The sequence below is a fragment of the Montipora foliosa genome, chromosome 3 (genome assembly GCF_036669935.1).
Source record: "Montipora foliosa isolate CH-2021 chromosome 3, ASM3666993v2, whole genome shotgun sequence".
NCBI classification, from domain to species: domain Eukaryota; kingdom Metazoa; phylum Cnidaria; class Anthozoa; order Scleractinia; family Acroporidae; genus Montipora; species Montipora foliosa.
In genome coordinates, this window is record NC_090871.1 from 23,719,048 (window position 1) to 23,736,547 (window position 17,500).

The 17,500-nt window shown below is 39.2% G+C and overlaps 3 protein-coding genes across 3 annotated transcripts in view; 2 read left to right on the plus strand and 1 right to left on the minus strand.

The window, feature by feature from the left end:
- The window catches only part of LOC137997105 (EEF1A lysine methyltransferase 1-like), a 14,644-nt gene extending 13,129 nt beyond the window's left edge, over window positions 1-1,515 (plus strand). The window contains exon 5 of the mRNA XM_068842892.1: window positions 1,038-1,515. Within this exon, the coding sequence (XP_068698993.1) occupies window positions 1,038-1,069 (32 nt within the window). The 3' untranslated portion in view covers window positions 1,070-1,515. The remainder of the gene's footprint in view (window positions 1-1,037) is intronic.
- LOC137997103 (nucleoporin Nup43-like) overlaps window positions 1-2,692 on the minus strand; it is a 7,797-nt gene extending 5,105 nt beyond the window's left edge. Inside the window, exons 1-3 of the mRNA XM_068842888.1 lie at window positions 2,417-2,692; window positions 2,194-2,319; window positions 1,588-1,665 (exon numbers count right to left, since the gene is read on the minus strand). Of these exons, the coding sequence (XP_068698989.1) occupies window positions 1,588-1,665; window positions 2,194-2,319; window positions 2,417-2,545 (333 nt within the window). The 5' untranslated portion in view covers window positions 2,546-2,692. The remainder of the gene's footprint in view (window positions 1-1,587; window positions 1,666-2,193; window positions 2,320-2,416) is intronic.
- Window positions 2,670-9,964, plus strand: LOC137997104 (probable U3 small nucleolar RNA-associated protein 11). Its single transcript, XM_068842889.1, has 9 exons — window positions 2,670-2,762; window positions 4,179-4,240; window positions 4,672-4,717; window positions 4,907-4,963; window positions 5,710-5,820; window positions 6,775-6,874; window positions 8,082-8,209; window positions 8,322-8,432; window positions 9,104-9,964. The coding sequence occupies exons 1-9, from the start codon at window positions 2,703-2,705 to the stop codon at window positions 9,182-9,184; spliced, it is 756 nt and encodes a 251-aa protein (XP_068698990.1). The 5' UTR covers window positions 2,670-2,702; the 3' UTR covers window positions 9,185-9,964.
- The last annotated feature ends 7,536 nt before the right edge of the window (window positions 9,965-17,500 follow it).

Genomic DNA, 17,500 nt, shown 5'->3' on the forward strand with positions numbered 1-17,500 from the left:
ACCTGATGCAATTGGTCCAAGTAATTACTTTGGTATTGGTTTTACGACAGTCAACCGTTTGTGTTGTACATATATTTTTTTGTGAAGCTGAGCCTTTATTTGTGTTGAAATTATGAAATTAAAAAAATTCAAATTTCAAAAACAGCCCTATTAGCCTATGTATAATGAGCATTAATTGAGCATTTTAGCCTACCACCAGACTCATGACACTGCAGGGCTCGAAATTAACGAAAAAATCCAGTCGCATTTTGCGATAAGATACGAAAATTTAGTCGCAATTTTGCAAATCTTAGTCGCAAAATCGCCGCGCTGCATTGTGTTGTCAGCAGTTTAGCAGACAAATATGAGCCCGCAGTACTTGTGTGTAAAGAAACTGCTGAAAATGGCGAATGATCGAAGGAATGGAGCTGTGCACGTAACATCGCAGCTAAATTACTATACAATTACGCTACCTTCAGAGAAAATTCACTGCGAGAAACAAAATAATTTTGTCATTTATTTATTTATTTGTTTATTTTAGCAAAGTGGCAACTGCTAACCCTTTTGTTTCGAAAGAACGAAGGTGACAACAAGTCGCAAATTTGCGACTTCTCCAGATATTTTAGTCGCAAAGGGAAAAATTTAGTCGCCAATGCGACCGTATTGGTCGCAATTTCGAGCCCTGCACTGCTGACAGAGGCAAATTTCACTTGCTCTTCTGGTCAGTAAACATTTTCACTTTTCCCAAGAGCAAAATTCATCTGCCTGGATGATCTGCCCTGTTCAACCAATTCACTCCTGACATGCCTCAGGATGCTTGTCCCAATTGACAAGTAAAATCGTCTGGAGTTAGAGTAAAATCTATTATTATAAAATCTCATTCTCAGGAGTCAAAATGGATTAACCCTTTGACGTCAAAACCGGCCTAAACCGGCCGGACTTTGTATTTTACTCTGTCTAACGCCAGACGATTTTGCTCGTCAATGGGGAGCCCCTGGGAGTCAATGGGTTAATGGAAGGGAAATAGTTTTTGACTGGTTAACTCATTCACTCCTCAGGTGCCGCAAGATGGCCTTCAGTTGATGAGTAAAGTCATCTGGCATTAGACAGAGAAATTAATCTATCATAACAAGTTTCACTTTCCTGGAGTCAAAGTGGGTTAATAGAGTAAAATTGTCTGGTGTTAGAGTAAGGGTGCGTTCAATTGACCCTATTCCGGAATAAGAATACGTGGAGTGATGATTTAAAACGGTATTTTTTAGCATTTCCAAGCAACAAGGATAACAAAGATATGTTTAAAATAATATTTTAGCAGGTGCTTGACAATTTTAACCCATTGACTCCCAGGGGCTCCCCATTGACGAGTAAAATAGTCTGGCGTTAGACAGAGTAAAATACTAAGTCTGGCCGGTTTGGATGCCAATGGGTTAATGGGGACATAGTTTTTCAGTAAGTGATTAATGTGCATCTCCGTCAAAACGAAGGATTTCTAAATCCTATTCCATGTCTTCCTATTACAGAACACCGTCAATCGAACACGCCCTAAGTCTGTTAACTCTCACTCCAAGGAGTCAATGGGTTACACATTTAACACTACACGGTACTCACTTGATTGTTAGCATTGTAACTGAACAAGGAAATACTTCCTGTTGAAGATGATACAAGGATTCGACCAGAATCAATACACTGGAAAATAAAATATATACCATGACTAACAATTACCATAACTACTAATGAATCAGATATATTATTATACACTGCACCCACCCTTCATTGATGCCTTCCAAGACCTTCGCTTGAAATCTACTCTATTGTTCTACTCAGAACTATGGGTTCCATTCTCTCCAAACTTATTAATCATGCAATCATACATACACTTTATTGAGCATCCCTAAAAAGGGCTTTTCAGCATCAATACAAATAAATATATAAATACATTAATTAATTATTTAACTAATTAATAAAAACTATGCACAACGGTAACTAAATGATAATACCCTTGTAGAGTAAGTAGGCTGGGGGTGTTGGGGGTGTCATGGAAATTCGTTTTTCATCCAGTGGAACGAACATGTACGAAATCGATGGCAACAAAGCTATCATAAAGTCTCCTTTTCAAATCGATCATACCAAATAAGCTTACATCGTTTTTATATGTTTTCAAGATACTTTAGATCATCTTTACAAATCTAACTTTACTTAATTTTGATTACGAACCTCTATGTCAGTTACATCTCCTATAAAATTGATTTCACTCAAAAGTTTCGGCTCATTGGTAACGGCATGAGCCGCAGCCGAATCTCCATTCGTCTCCTCGACTTTCCACACACTCAATTTATTAATCTAGAAAAAGTAAATCGAACAGGAAACGTGAAAATGCTGAAAGTGTACACTGGAATTCCTGGAGAAACACTATGTATTCTGCAATGCAAAAACTTGCCTGGTCGTCCCATCCACCAGTTACAAAAGTCTCTGAGGGATTCAATTGACCCTGTACTTGTGGAATCCATCGTACTTTCGCAACCTTGTGTCCTACATATTTAGCTACAGTTTCTCCAACATTCGCCATTGCAAAAGATGCACTTTGCACATGGCGCGCAAAGCAACGATCGAGTAGTTCCAGTCCTCTGAACGAATCAAGGCCTCTTACATGACAGATTACTTCTCTGGTGACACATTAGGACCACATAATACTACGGGCTCTTATTGTCCAAAAGATTTTCAATATGGCGTCCTTTGAGAAGGCTAAAAAATCTCATCAGAAATATCATAGGGAAAGAGGCCAGGTAAGACGACATCCTTGCTATGTTATCAGAATGGAATGGGTTTCGACAAAACACTGACCCCCGGTCAACTGACCCCCTTACTCACCCCCCTACTGACCCACTATAAAATCAATGGGAAAATGAATACTGCTTACTTAAGCCTCAACAACCCTTTTTAAACGGCATTGTTCAACAGTATTTAAGTCTAAGCACCCATTTGAAAAAGGTTAGTTTTCGATTATTGTTGTGATGGCCGATTACTTCATGTAAGCTAACCTTTTTAAAATGGGTGCTTAGACTTAAAATACTGTTGAACAATGCTGTTTAAAAAGGGTTGTTGAGGCTTAAGTAAGCAGTATTCATTTTCCCATTGATTTTATAGGGGGTCAGTAGGGGGTCAGTAAGGGGTCAGTTGACCGGGGGTCAGTGTTTTGTCGAAACCCGAATGGAATAGACTTTTTTTGTGGAATCTTAGCGTGAGGGTTATATGCTTTCGAATGTCAGAAAATCCCCACAAAATCATACTTTCAAATCACAACTTTTTATGGAAATAAAATGAACGGTAAATTATTATATACCTTCTCCAGCACATATTGTCGTAAATTATTTCTCTGTGGGTTCTCTTGAAACTCTTAATCTTTGTTAATGTCATAGGCAAGGGGCAATCTTTGAATTTCTACAGAATATTGGAACACACGACACATGTCAACGTGTGGTTATGCAATTTGTACATGAAAACTTATTTTATAGGCCCTAGTTGTTCGAATGTTGCACTGCTTTACCTCCTGTATTCTGCGAGCAGAGTCTTCTTCGATCTTCCTTGAAAAACCGGAAATTATGGAAAGGATTTTTCTAGGAAGATCCAAGAAGACTGCTCGCAGGGTTCATCTCGTGGAAACCTCCTGGATAAATCATTATTCAGTGGTTTTGGTCATGCTTATCTGCTGGATGGTTATTTGTCCAATAAGTGGTTTTATCCTCGAACAACCGAGGCTAGAACATTTCATTGCATGGAACATTGTAGCCATCTTACTGCCTGCAAATTTGCCACCTATATGAAATCAAAGCACTTTGAACACCACTTCACACATAAATTATCATCTTAACAACAGAAGCAAAGGCCAGAGATGGAGAGGATGGAAATGGATTGAAACTTGAAAAAAACTGGCCAGTTCTTACGAGTTTGGAGACATTGTCTTCAGAAAGACACAAAAATTTAAATTTGAATAGCTCTTTGTGCCGTAAATATATTTCATATCTTGTGAGTGGGTTGTCAGGAATGTTGTACATGAGCTAAAGAACTAATTTAGATTTGTACCCATTTTTGACCTAAAAACAGGGAATTAAGCATGACAGTGCTCGTTTAATTAAGTCTATGGTTGCGAGCATGCAGCAAAGTAACTGTAAACTATGATGAATGGACTGTTTTATTCACAGTTAAAAAGCAGAAAAAAGTATGGTCTTCTTGAGAAGCACAAGGACTATGTTTTGCGAGCAAAGTAAGCATGAAAAAAAATCAATAACAGTCATCCTTAGCTTTATGTCACTTATTGCATGACTTCTTCATTGAATAGTGTGAGACGTAGTTCATCACCTTAGTAGGGTACCTCAATTGAAGCAAATGTTTTTGGGTTTTTGTTGACCTTCTTCTTGTTATAAGCTTAGATATTATTATTGTTGTTATGGTAGAGGTAATACATGTAGTATTGAAAATGTCAAACGTTTTTACCCTCCATAGCAAGACACATGGACTTAATTATATCATTTTTATTTAATTAAGAAAAGCAAAGTGTTATTCACAACAACTGCATGAAAACCAGTGAAGGGTAAGAGAAAAGACTGAATTCATCAATGTGTGTTCAGGCTGCAGCTCTCCTCTATCAAAGTACATGTAGTGTATTTTTTGCTAACATTAGTTTTTTTTTTTCAGAGATTACCACAAGAAACAAAACAGACTGAAGGCTCTCAAAGAGAAAGTGAGTTTAAAGCTTAGCTTAAAATGATGTAAACAGACCAAAATTTTGAAAGGTTATCGCTATTGGATTCCATTCAAATGAACTTTGAAATGTTTAATAATCTGAGTGTCTGTTTTTGTATTAAAATGTCATGAACACTGCCGTCTCCTTTTATGGTAACAGTTCGGTTGTATGTTTGTTACTTTGCAGGCATTAAACAGGAATCCAGATGAATTTTATTTCAAGATGATCAACAACAAAACAAAGGTTACTGGTAGCTTTTTGTTTTATGCTGATTTGTTTATATTCAAGACACACTATTCAATACTGGAATAGGACTGTTGCTTTATAATAGGCTTGGCAGAGAGGGGCTCACAGTGGTACTAGTTTTTCTTTTTGCATGATCCATGTAGTTCTTTATTGTTCCTGTAAAGTGGGGAAAATACATGATTGATTGATTTGATTTCAATTACTCTCGCGCTACGCAAATTCTGTAGCACGCAACAGGAAATTGCGTAGGGAGGGGTTGAGTGTCAAGTCATGTCATATCTTAAAATTATTATTTAACCTTATATTGTGGAGTAGGTTATTGTAACTAGTGGGTAACTCCATTTGAACATTTGCCCTCCCAACCATCATATACCATGGAGAGCACAGGAATTCCATGCCCTACTCCTTGCAAATAGTGGGTGGGACTTCCTTTGATGTCCCAGAGTTGTGACGTGGGGCCTACAGTTCTTCATCCTGAAGACCAGAAAGTCAAACCATTTGCAGATGGAAGCACAAAGGCAGCACTTTCTCCTCTGTTATTTAAAGATCCTCTTTTTTTCTGGTTGGAGTTAATGACCTCGCGCACAGTAGTCCCATGCTAAACCAACTGAGCCAAGCATTCGGCAGTTGGCTGGTGGAATAGGAATTGTTTCAACATTTATTTTCATTTAAGCTGCATGGTTGCCTGGTACAGGAGCCTTGGTCTTTACATCATTATGTTTTTTACCCTTGGTCTACATTAGGATGGAGTTCACACCATCAAGAGAACAACAAAGCACACCGCTGATGCCTTGAAACTAATGAAAACTCAAGACCTTAACTACATTAATACCAAGAGATCTATGGAAGCCAAGGTAATACTACCAAACCAGTTTTAACACAATGCAACAAACTGTACTACTTTGAAGGATTGAATCTACCTTACTGTTTCATGTAACAGCAAAATTATGGTGCCATATGAAACACTGATAACTGCTTAATGAGATGCACTTGTTGATGTGACATCATGGGCCACCATGGCAACAGAAGGGCCATAAAAAAACACTCTATGTTTTGACTTTAAACACTTTTAGAAAACAGTCCTAAGAAAATATGCACGCTGATTGGTTAAAAAATCGTGTTTCTATAACTCGATGGAGACACAGAACTAGCACGAGCTGTTGACTTAGTGATGGCGTGAGCAAAGAGAATTTACATTTTGATAATTAGAGTTAACAAGTTGTTTTCCTTTTTCTCGTGGCATTGTTTTCTAAAAGAAATAGAAAACATGTACTCCGTGTTTCTATTGAGTTATAGGAGTTTGGGAGAACTTGAAAAAGCTGTGGAAACACTCGCCTGCAGCTCGTGTTTTCAAAGCATTTCTCGTTCTCCCAAACTTTGACTCGTGTTTCTATAATTATCTCGATAGAAACATGGTACATGTTTTCTATTTCTCAAATATCTCGAAAACAAACTAGGTAATCACCAGTTTATAAAAATTCTCTCGAGCAGATTCATAGCCACCTTTATAGAATTTGTTTAAACTGGTCTGTCTTGCAACTTAAGTTTTCAGCTTTGTGTGATTATTGACCTGAGCAATACCTACCTTATCCATATATGAACTTTTGGGGACATTTAGAACTAATATTATTACCGTACATTGTTTTGTCTGTCTCCATCCTCCTTAATTAAACTTCAAGCCACTTATTTTAATGCCAGTTGGATACTGTTAGCAATCCTGAATCAATTGTTTAAAACCTGCTTTCATTGTGACCAAAAATCAATGTTAGTTGTTTGTTTTTTCTTTCTTTCCCAACAATTTTCAACAGAAAATAGAGAAGCTGCAGTCTGTCCTTCATATGTTAGGAGATGAAGACGATTTGCAACCAACAAATCATCATATCATTTTTGTTGATAGTAAACGAGAGGGTCAGTAACATTTTAGTAATAAAGAAACTTGTTCAAATTTCTTTCTTCTTTAATGAGGACAAAAATTCACCGTCTTTTTTACAACAATATTGCAAGAATGCCACCTTTGACATTTCTTTCCCTGCAGTACATGTATGTCAGACATGAAGCTTGAGGTGGCTTAGCATCCTCAAGTGTCTTGGGGCACATTTCTCAAAGTCCCGATAACTTTTCGGGTCTGAAAAACCACCTCCGAAACTGCCATCTGCTTGTTTGATAGGTTGGTTTTTGAACATGTTATCAAGGTAACAAAAAACAAAATGATTGTGGAGTTTGATGGCTAAATAGCTCTCCATTTTTTAAGACTTTCAAGAAATGGGCCAATACACCCAATCTGAGTCGGATCGTGGTGGGCAGACTCAATCCGATTGACTTTAGCCAAGATGGGTCACCTGGCCCCACTCAGATCGTCTAGGATATAGGATATAATGCCTGTTGTCTTTGCATTTAATATATATGGTTGTGCTGGGTATTTAACTTCCCCCAAAGTTTATCAACATTGAAGCATTGTGACACAGGGCCAAGAATCAAAATTGTTATCTCCCAAAGACAACACCAGACAGTCCTATCATATCACAGACAGCAAGTCAGTTTTGTGGAAAGTGGATTCCAGATTTTCACCCTGTAATCAATAGATATGGTTTTTAACCCAAACAAAAGAAACTCTTGCACAAGAATGAAGTCCAATCTCCCAGAGGATTTGTTCTGGGTACCAACATGATCGCTCTGAAATCACATAAAAACCAAGAATAAAAAGACCATTGATCCCTGAACTAAGTATGTTTAATAAAAGAAAACGTTAGCAAAACTCCGCACCTGTCTTTTTTTTTGTGTGTAAGGCTAAATAAATGAACGAGATTTAATAAATGCAAATGTCAGAGGAAAAGTGTCAATTTCTGTTTAGACAATTTCATACAGGCAGGTAGAAAAGTCTAGACTGGTTCGTCTTGGCTTGCTGGAGTTAGATCGATGCAGAAATGAAAGATAGAAATTGAACAAACGTCAAGTAGTTTCCTCTAAAGAACCGAGATTAGCATAAGACAATCAAGCTTTTATGCGTGCTCCTTTCATGCGAGCTGGTAGTAGTTCACTGGACTTCCCACCCTAGCTTACTGGCGATCAATAACCTTTGTTGTTGACTTTGAACAAAACTTTTGTCTGTTTTTAGCCAAGTCTTTTGATATAGCAGCTCATTTTGACACGGTACCAGAACTGGTGTCAAGAAAATACAATAGACCCAGGATAGAAACACTCAAGAATGGTGTAATACAAACTCCAGGTGTTGAAACTTTAAAGGTATGGCAATGGTAATGTATTGAATAAAATCAGAACATTCTTTCAAGCAGTCATAGGCCTCAAATCCACAACTTTTACATCGTAATCGCCCACGATCTTGTTTTGATTGCAGAAACTTGAAAGACAACGGCAACGTTGCTATGAGGAATTAAGGGAAAGGATTGAACGAGAGAAAAAAATGAAACTAGTATCTGAAGAGCTGGAGCTTCAAAAGCATCTGATGGTATGGAGTGCAATAATAATTAATACAGTATTATTATCTTTGTTAAACCATTATCACCAAAGCATCTCGATAGTACCATAAATTGGTAGTATCATTTCATATCGTAATACTCAGTACACTGTAGTGAACCTGTTTGACCGGTTTAGAAAAGAGCGAGTCTGAAGATGTGTCTTGCAAAGCGTTGTAAGAGTTTTAATAAATCTCTTATTTTTTGTTTTGATATTTAATACTCGAGGACATTTTGCTGATTGCTCTTGCTCATAGCTTTCCTCAGCCTCCTACTCATCCAAAAGCAAATGAAAACCTGTACTTAGTCAAATTATTCTGCGTTTCAATACTTTCATGTTTTCAGAACGATGTTTAATTGCGTTCAGTAAGACCAAAGCTAAAATATTTATTTTAGCCAATCACAAACAGCAATTCAAAGCCAAATGAATGAGTTAATCTCGACGCTGCAACAATCACAAATGCTTGCAACCGGCGCCAAGGAAGCGAAAACGAACAAGGCACGAGCCTCTGATAGGCTGAGAAATGGCGCGGTATTTTTAGCCAATCACTAAGCGCATTGATTCAGACGCATTATTTCAAACTGTCATTTGATTGGTTTAATGGAATCGTTGTTGCTGGTCTCTTTCCTTTTTGTAATGTAAGTCATTTGTGTTGTTTTCCAGGGCAAGGGAAGACGGGAGAAGATTCAGAAAGACGACGAATCCCCACCGGTTTATAAATGGAGGAGAGAGAGAAAGAGATGACAGCTTCTTATTTCATATTTTGCTGTAGTAGGATAATTTTTCCTGTTGATACGAGGCCCCTATGGAAAACTGAAATTAAAAATACATGCAAGGAATGGGCTGGTACAGCATTTTGTGCCATGAAAGAAAAATCCATGACACTACCCACTCTTCCCCTAAAACAATGTTGAATTTTGTGTGCCGTACGTTCCTAACTTCCTGTATAACTGTTTTCTGTTAACAACATCGTAGGAGGGGGGGGGGGGAGGTACATTGCGAGCAGTCTCTCTTTTGCTCTAGAATCGTTAGAACGTGTACGTTGAACTGTTAATGGCTGAAACTGCGGGTCGCAAATACAGGAGGAGGAAGAAGGAGGGACAGTGGACACCTCCCAGTTATTGCGAAATAGGGTTTCCTCGCTGGATTTTCATAAACGATTTTTGTTTTGTTTTTTTTTTTTTTTGTATTTCCTATACTGTCCCAAGGAATTTTGTCCCCCATTTTGTAGGGCATTGTGCAATTCGAAAATAGGAGAGAGTTCGTACCAAGAGCACGCTTTTCTTTTTAACTGCATCAAGATCACTTGACCAAAGCTGGCCGAAGTGCGTGCAGTATTTTGTGACCTCTGACAGAGATACGTAGAGGTCTGCGTCGATACGAAATGAGTATTTTTCGAGTTGAGCTCAGTACAAAAGACGTGTTGTGGATCTCTTGTCTACGTTTACACTAACGTGTTCAAAACATCGTAATATTTACGTGTGTTTAATTTGGAAAACCTGTTCTTTGTGATTAAAACATTCCATTTCAGAAAGAAGTGAAATCGTGCGATCTCTGGTAGCTTCTATTACGTTGTTGAAAACAACAGTTTCGTTTTCGAAATTGCACATTCCAAGGTCTGATAACAGGTCGGCGGAACTACAACAACCACATAACACTGATTTTTGTCTACTTTATATAAAGAACTCTTTGCATTTTGACCTTCAACTCCAAACTTGTATTGGCCAAGGTCTTGCTCTGCGATATCCGTGCTCTTTCTTGAATGCATAGATTCTTTTTTCTTGTTCCAGAGTGTTTTTGCTATCTCCCTTTACCCTTGGATTGCAGTCTGTGCCTCTAACAGGTCGCGATCTTTGTTCACCTCTTTGGAAACATTTTGTACGTTCAAGCTTGGCGAAAAAGTTATCCATTTTCTCTCTGGTTTGTGTGTCGATCTCCTCCTTGAGGGAAAAAAACATAAAAAGCTGATTTTTAACCATCCGCCCCCTAAGGAATACCTTGCGATTGCACAGTTTTCATCTAATACTAGTAACATAAAAGGGGTGGATTGGAATGAATTCGTTGGTAAGGGATGGCCAATATTTTAAATGTCAGTTTCCTTTATTAACTGGTAGCTTAAGGGCCCACAGACGGATTTTTCGCGCGTTGCTAAGGAAGTGAAATATTACTTCCGTTGACTGACGTCATCATATCGTGAGCTGACCAGAAAACCCACTCACGAGCAAAGATCACCTCACGAACTGTTGTTTAAATCGAAGGTTTTTCCTCGCCCTTCCTCGCGCTCGTTCTCAGATCAAGTGCGCATGCGTAAATGAACTGACCTCCGGTTTGAGAAAAAGCTAAATTTCGGGCGGTCTTTAAATTGAATTATTTTTTTTTATACCTGGCACGTTTCACCCGCAAATACAGAATATAGCTAAGCATTGATTTTTTCAAATCATCTTTTTTCTTATGGGTATTTCAGTATCGTTTATGTCTTTAAAAAGAACATTTTTCAAAATAAAAAGAAAACCATGCTTGGCTGGATGCAAAAACGAATGCAAATTATCAAACCACTGATTAAATACCCCAATTTTGTAGCACGTAGACAAATTTAGAGTTTTCTTTTATTGGTCACGTGACCATTGGCTTGGCATGATGGCGTCATATTTAGGGTCATCGGTTAACAAAAGTTGGAAACTGTCCAAAGTAATGCCAAATTCTCTTAAATCACTTAAACAACGCACCCCAAAAAACACGTCAGTAGGCCCTTAAGATACTGTAGCGAAGATGCATACAATCATTTTTCCCTGAATATGGCAAAGAAATGGCTCCAAGATGTAAGAGACAGGTCAGATTCCAGTATTTCCTGGTGTATTCTCTGGTAATTCGTGAAAAAATCTCGCGATGCTCCCTCTACCAGTTAACACCAAATCCCATGCAAACCTGCGCTTACGCCTTTACCACGTTTACCTAGTACTAGTTAACAATTAGACCCTTCGCCCGCGAAGCCGAAGCTATTGACCCGTGGCCCTTGAGGGCGAAGGGTCTAATTGTTTTAGTATCACCACACTAGTCAGACAGAAAAAGCAATAATAAAGTTAGCAAATGCAAGTTGAAGAAATATTTATTTGGGAATAAAACAAAAGAAAGCGTCACGCTTTTCGCTACTCGAGGACTATTACTTATAGTCCTCTAGTAGCGTAGCCAATCAAAATGCAGGATTTGCATCAGTCCACAAGTTGGATGATACTAATTACCGTTAGCTCTGATTCGTCAGTTGTGATAACACTAAATAATAGAAGGATTTGTTCCCGCGACGTTCATTTGGAAATCTTTATGTTATTCTCTAATAGGTTTATTTTATCACCTTTTAAGCAACTGGGTTGTTTTTAATTCAGTGTCTCGATGCGGTGTGCCAAGCCTTAAGCAAAACGTAGGATTTTTAAGCGCCCGTTGCCCACGCTTCAAGAAAGCTACAATGTATTATTTCTTCGAATTCTTTTCGTTTCATGGCAAATGGCTAAAGCAATTTCTTTAGGATTTGAATTTTCGAAATCTCCAAGAAGCAGAAATAAACAAATGCGGTCGTATGGTAAGTTGTTGGCGCGCCTTTTGCGATTTTCATTCAAATGGCAGCGTGTGATTTGTACGAGTTGCAGTCTGCTTTTTCGCGTGAGTGAAAGAGAGTAGAAGAAAGCTCCTAGTGGGTGCTGAGAAGGAGAAGGAACAAACAAGATTTTTTTGCATCCCATTTTTTTCTTCGCTACCATTTTCTTAAGGTCACCCCCCTTTTTTTCGTTGAGCGTCGGATGCGTTTCCTGATATTGGGTCGGTCGATCGGTCGGGTCGGATTAAAAAAAAAACCTAATCCTACCCCAGCATCATTGCTGTGGAGCCTGGAAACAACAAGACATGAACTCAAAATCAATATGGCGGAAGTTGGCTAATGTTATTTTAAAATTAGGACAACGTGGGAAAAGGGATCGACCACCGAAGCTCCTATACTATGCGACATAAAAGTGGTTTAACTACTCCGAAGTTTGCCGTTTGGCGTAAACGATTGCCTTACCTGAGATTTTCCTCTTTCATAGCTCTGAAGATCATCCAATCGAAATAGTCTTGTTCGCGTCCTTTTCGCCTTTCCTGTGTCTTCACCGCGATCAAAGCACTTTTTTACTTCGTTCTTTCGTCTTGACGGTTTGCCACCTTCCATAAAATGTACAGCCTTGCGCTCCTCGGATGTTTGGGATTCCGGCGTGGCGTTTTCAGACGACGCGTTCCCGCACCTTTCAATTTCGTTTGGGCATGCGCAGTCCGAGGAAGCCAATAGCCCACTGGTCCTCTCGTTCATCTGCCTTCCCTTGGGTAAATCTCTTCTTATTTCTCTGAGTTGATCGTTTTCATCCTTTGAGTCCTTAGAGGTGACACTATGACTTTTTGTGGTTCTGTCATAAGATGAGATTTCCTGGCAGCTGAAATTACACTCACCGACTGGAATTTTTTGGGGTAAAGAACAGTCGGAATTCAGGCCTTCAAAACTAATCGAATTTGAGCGGCTTGTGCTATTGTCAGATTTCCATAAATCTTGCAATTTACTCGTTTTTCGACTTCTTCTGCTCGAGCGAGACTTTCCATCACTATCTATAGTTCCTTTGGACATTCTCCTTTCATTGTCTGAAACAAGTGAAGGCTCTTCATCATCTTGTTCGGTCATATGCCCTTGGCGGGATCCTCCCTGACCCAAACTAACTGCAGAGATTTTGCTTCCTGGACAAGATTTAGCCAGCGTTCTTTTCCCCACTATTGTTCCATTTTCAAACTCGGCGCAGAACAATTCCAGCAAACTTAAGCTGTGTGGTTTGGCGGACTTTTTGGGATCATTTCTTCCCTTACTGCTGCTTTTGTCTCTATTTCTTTGTAAATAACTTACTTGTGGAGTTTGGTTCCCTCTTTGGCAAAGTTCCAGTGATTCTGGTGGTAATTTAATCACTGGACTTGAAGATTTCTTATCTGTGCTAGTGCGTGAGTCTTGAATAGTTGTATCCGAATTCAGTTTTTCTGGAAAAAAAAAAGGGGCGGTTTTCCAAAACCGCAATCGAATGAGCCAATTAGTCAATCACTGAGCAAATTTAGGCACCCGGCGCTTAGCGCGGGAAAACAGTAATAATAATAATAATAATAATGATGATGATAAAAAAATAAATAATAATTATAATAATAATGACTTTATTTAAAGAGGGTAGCACGTACCAGTTTTACAACTGTTGACCCTATGTCCCTTAAATCTAAGGAGGAGAGAGGGAAACTGGAGTAGCCTCTTGGAGCAGAGTAGAGAAATAACAAAATCAACCCATATTTGACGCCAGGTCCGGGAGTCGTACCCGGATCTCATTGATGAGAAACCATTGTTCTCAATGCGGAGATTTTCTTCCTGTTACCAAACCGCCATCCACCACCAAACAAACAATGAATCTGAACCTGTCATATCGGAATTCACGTTTACCTCATCAAATCTAGAATAGCGTTCCTCGTAGTAAAGCTGAAACTGAGGCTCCGGTTCTCGAGAACTAGCACTAGTCTGAAATAATCATTTGTTGGCGCCCGGGCGAAAACTTGAGCATCGTTCCCAGGCATGGGCACAAGCTCCAGGGGTAGTATTCGGAGCACCGACCCCGGGAACGGGGACTTGGCTGATCACGCTTTCGTCACTAGTTCCCACGTTTTTTCCCATACTTCCCTGCGAGGCAGTCACCAAAAGGTAGCTGGCCGCTAAACATATACACATTTGAGCACAGTACACAACAACACATTAATTGCACGTGGCGAACACATTGCAAATTACAAACTAGCGAGATGTTGGGCACGATGTGAACAATTTTGTTCCAGGAAACTGGCTTGTCTCATCCTGGTCCCAGAGGTTTCTCTTGAGCCGCGAGAAATATAAAGCTCATACACGCTTCGCGACTCGTCTTCGCGGCTCTCTTGCAGCTCAAGAAACACCTCTGGGACCAGGGTGCCCGGGCACGGGCACGGGCACGGTGCCGCCGAACCGTGACGGGCACACAGTCTGGACGGGGCCTAAATGATAACGAAAACAAAAATCGGTCAGGATTTTCATTTGTCACAGTGATGTTCGACATTTTTACCAATTATGACAATTAGAACTTTTTTGGCCACTAACCCATCCGAAATATCAAAGTAGTTTTCAAAGCGCGAACGTAGGACCCGTTAGAAGAAATCAAATGAACGTAAAAAGAAATAAAACTTTTTGTTGCAACGAAGAGACAGATAAACAATGAAAAAAAGAAAGCAGAAACGAACCTTCCTTGTATTGATCCAAATTTATACGCGTGATGGATGAGGTATCTCTTTTATCTCCATTGGCGTGGAATATTTCCCCGTATTGACTCCAACACTCCTCCCCGCATTTCACCGGCGCCTTGATGGACATTTTGAATATATGTGTTTCTTCTCTCAGGCGATTCAAGCGCTGCTTCTTTTCTCTTTCTAACGCATTTATAAGAACCTGCAGTTTGTAACCCTCAAGTGAGAAACCTTTGAAAAACCGATCTGTCTTAATTTCCATGGCTTGTACAGTTCCGTTGGGGAGCCGCAAATCGGAACACTCATATGATCGATGGTATATGATCGACGATATTTGCTCGATTTTTTAAAAAATATTTGAAGGCGTCATAATGGGCACCTGTGACGTAGAAATCAGAGTCTCGCGAGGGGCGACCTACAGGTAGTCCCAGTTCTCTTCGGCCGTGTGATCAGTCGTTGCCGAAATATTCCATTGTATTTTATAGATACTGATGAAATACCAGGATACTCCCTTTAATAAAAAATCATATCTTCAACGCGCGCGGTGAACATATCATTTTTATCTTTCACATGTGAGGATATAGGTGTCGTCATGGTAACGAACACGATTAGCCAATAAAACGCGAGTTTCCTCTTCATTGTAAGCTACTTTTCTGCTTGAATATAATTCTTCTCTACTACATTAACATTTTTATTGCCAGATTTTACATTATCATGATTTTGCTTTTCATAACTTTCATATGTTACACAACATGCGTGTTTTAGCGTTGGTGACCATTTTTTTATCATTTCGAAAATGAGAAAAACAAGTTGTTTTAAATGTGGACATTTCATCAATATCTATATAATAAACAGAACATTGCTTGGCCACTTGGGGATACGAATTTTTTTACAATTATTCACTTCAGGCTCGATGAATATCGGTGATTAGTATATACTAAAACAGTGGATAGCGTTGAAATCGCGCGCTGATTGGCTCGTCAAACTCCGAATATCCTGTGCTATTTACCTCCGAGCAACTCGGGAATAAATGGCGTCCCGATTTGCATCCATGACAAGTGAAGAAAACATCCAAATTAATTTTTTGTGCTGTATATTATCTCACTGTTTTAGTATATACTAAAACCACTATTCACCTCAGTGTCGGTGGTTAGCGTTGGATATTTACCTCGCCGCTTCGCGGCTCGGTAAATATCCACCGCTAGCCACCTCCACTTCGACGAATAGTTGTTAAATAAAGACTTCGCGGCTCGGTAAATATCCACCGCTAGCCACCTCCACTTCGGTGAATAGTTGTTAAATAAAGACTTCGACTTCGTCTCAGGCCGGAACAATTGTTAAATATATCACGGAAATCTCGTAATTCACGCGCGTGCAAAGTAGATTTGATGAATTCGAACACTTTTCTCGCAAACTGGTATAGCCCTAAGGACGGTGCCAACTAATTCGCAGGTATTTTTGCGCGGTTTACTGAATATGCGGGAAAAGCAGATCATAACAAGTGTTATTGAAATCCAAAAAGAAAATTGGGGGTAACCGCGCATTTTTCGAAGATGATTAATCAACAATATTTGTAAAAAGTTTTAAAATACAAAGCATTGTATGGCGTTCTTTTCCAAATTGAAGCTCAATTATCTCTTAAAAATGCATGGTGGCCCCCAATTTTCTTTTCGGATACCAAGATCACTTGCTAAGTTCTGCTTTCTTCGCATAGTTTTGAACCGGGCAAAAATATCCCTGTATTAATAAGCACCAGCAGTAGGAAATCTGAGTATCTCGAGATGCGCAGAACGTATGCGCAATAACAATAGTATGCATCGTTCTTACCACTAACGCAATTCAGAACACTACTCGCATCTTCTCATACCAAGTTTGAACAAATACCTTAGATTGATCGGATGATAGGCCCGTTTTAAACTTCGCATTTCACATGTGCCGAATCTAATGCAAATGAGAAAAATGTATTGTTTTCGCTTATTTGCATTAGATTCGGCACATGTGAAATGCGACAGATCTCATTGTTGTTTGCCAACAAAATAAAATTTACGAGAGAATTGATCTGATCGATCCTTTCACTTAACTGGATAATTTAAGGACGTTCGCGCCCAAAACGTTCCCACGTACAGATTTTTTTTAAACTTGCCATGCAGAAAGGTAATGATCTAAATTGGCCAAAAAGGCAACAAAAATGGGGGGTCACCGTGCTCGTTTTCGAGATCATGAGGTGCACTTTTAGAAGCTTGCGTTATTTTAAAACGATCTTAGCTTACCACTGTCAGCAATAAAAATGCTACATTAGCAAAATTTAGATCAGCTAAACGTATTCAATTTAACATAACTAATATAACTAAACAAACTATTGCAGCTAATGTCTTTTTCTGAGGTGAAATAGACCTTGAAAAACGATGCATATTAGTCTAAGAAAGAAAACTTCGGTCCCACGAGAGCATAATAGGCGAAATATTTGTAACTTCTCACGTACAGATTTTTTTTGTTTTTTGTTAAAATGGACAAAACCAGGAAAGAAAGTGATCTACGGAAAGAAAAATGGGGCTCAGCGAGCATTCAAGAGAGTAAAATCGCTGCGAAGTTCTCAAAGCGATTGTCTATTCGCAATGTCACGCCATTGCGTAACATTTCCGAGAAGACCTGGGTCCACAGCTATCCCATAATGCCACATGCTTTCACGTTCCATTCTTGTGGATTTAGCATCGTGTTTACCTTCGTAGTCTGCGATGCATGACGTGGGCGTGA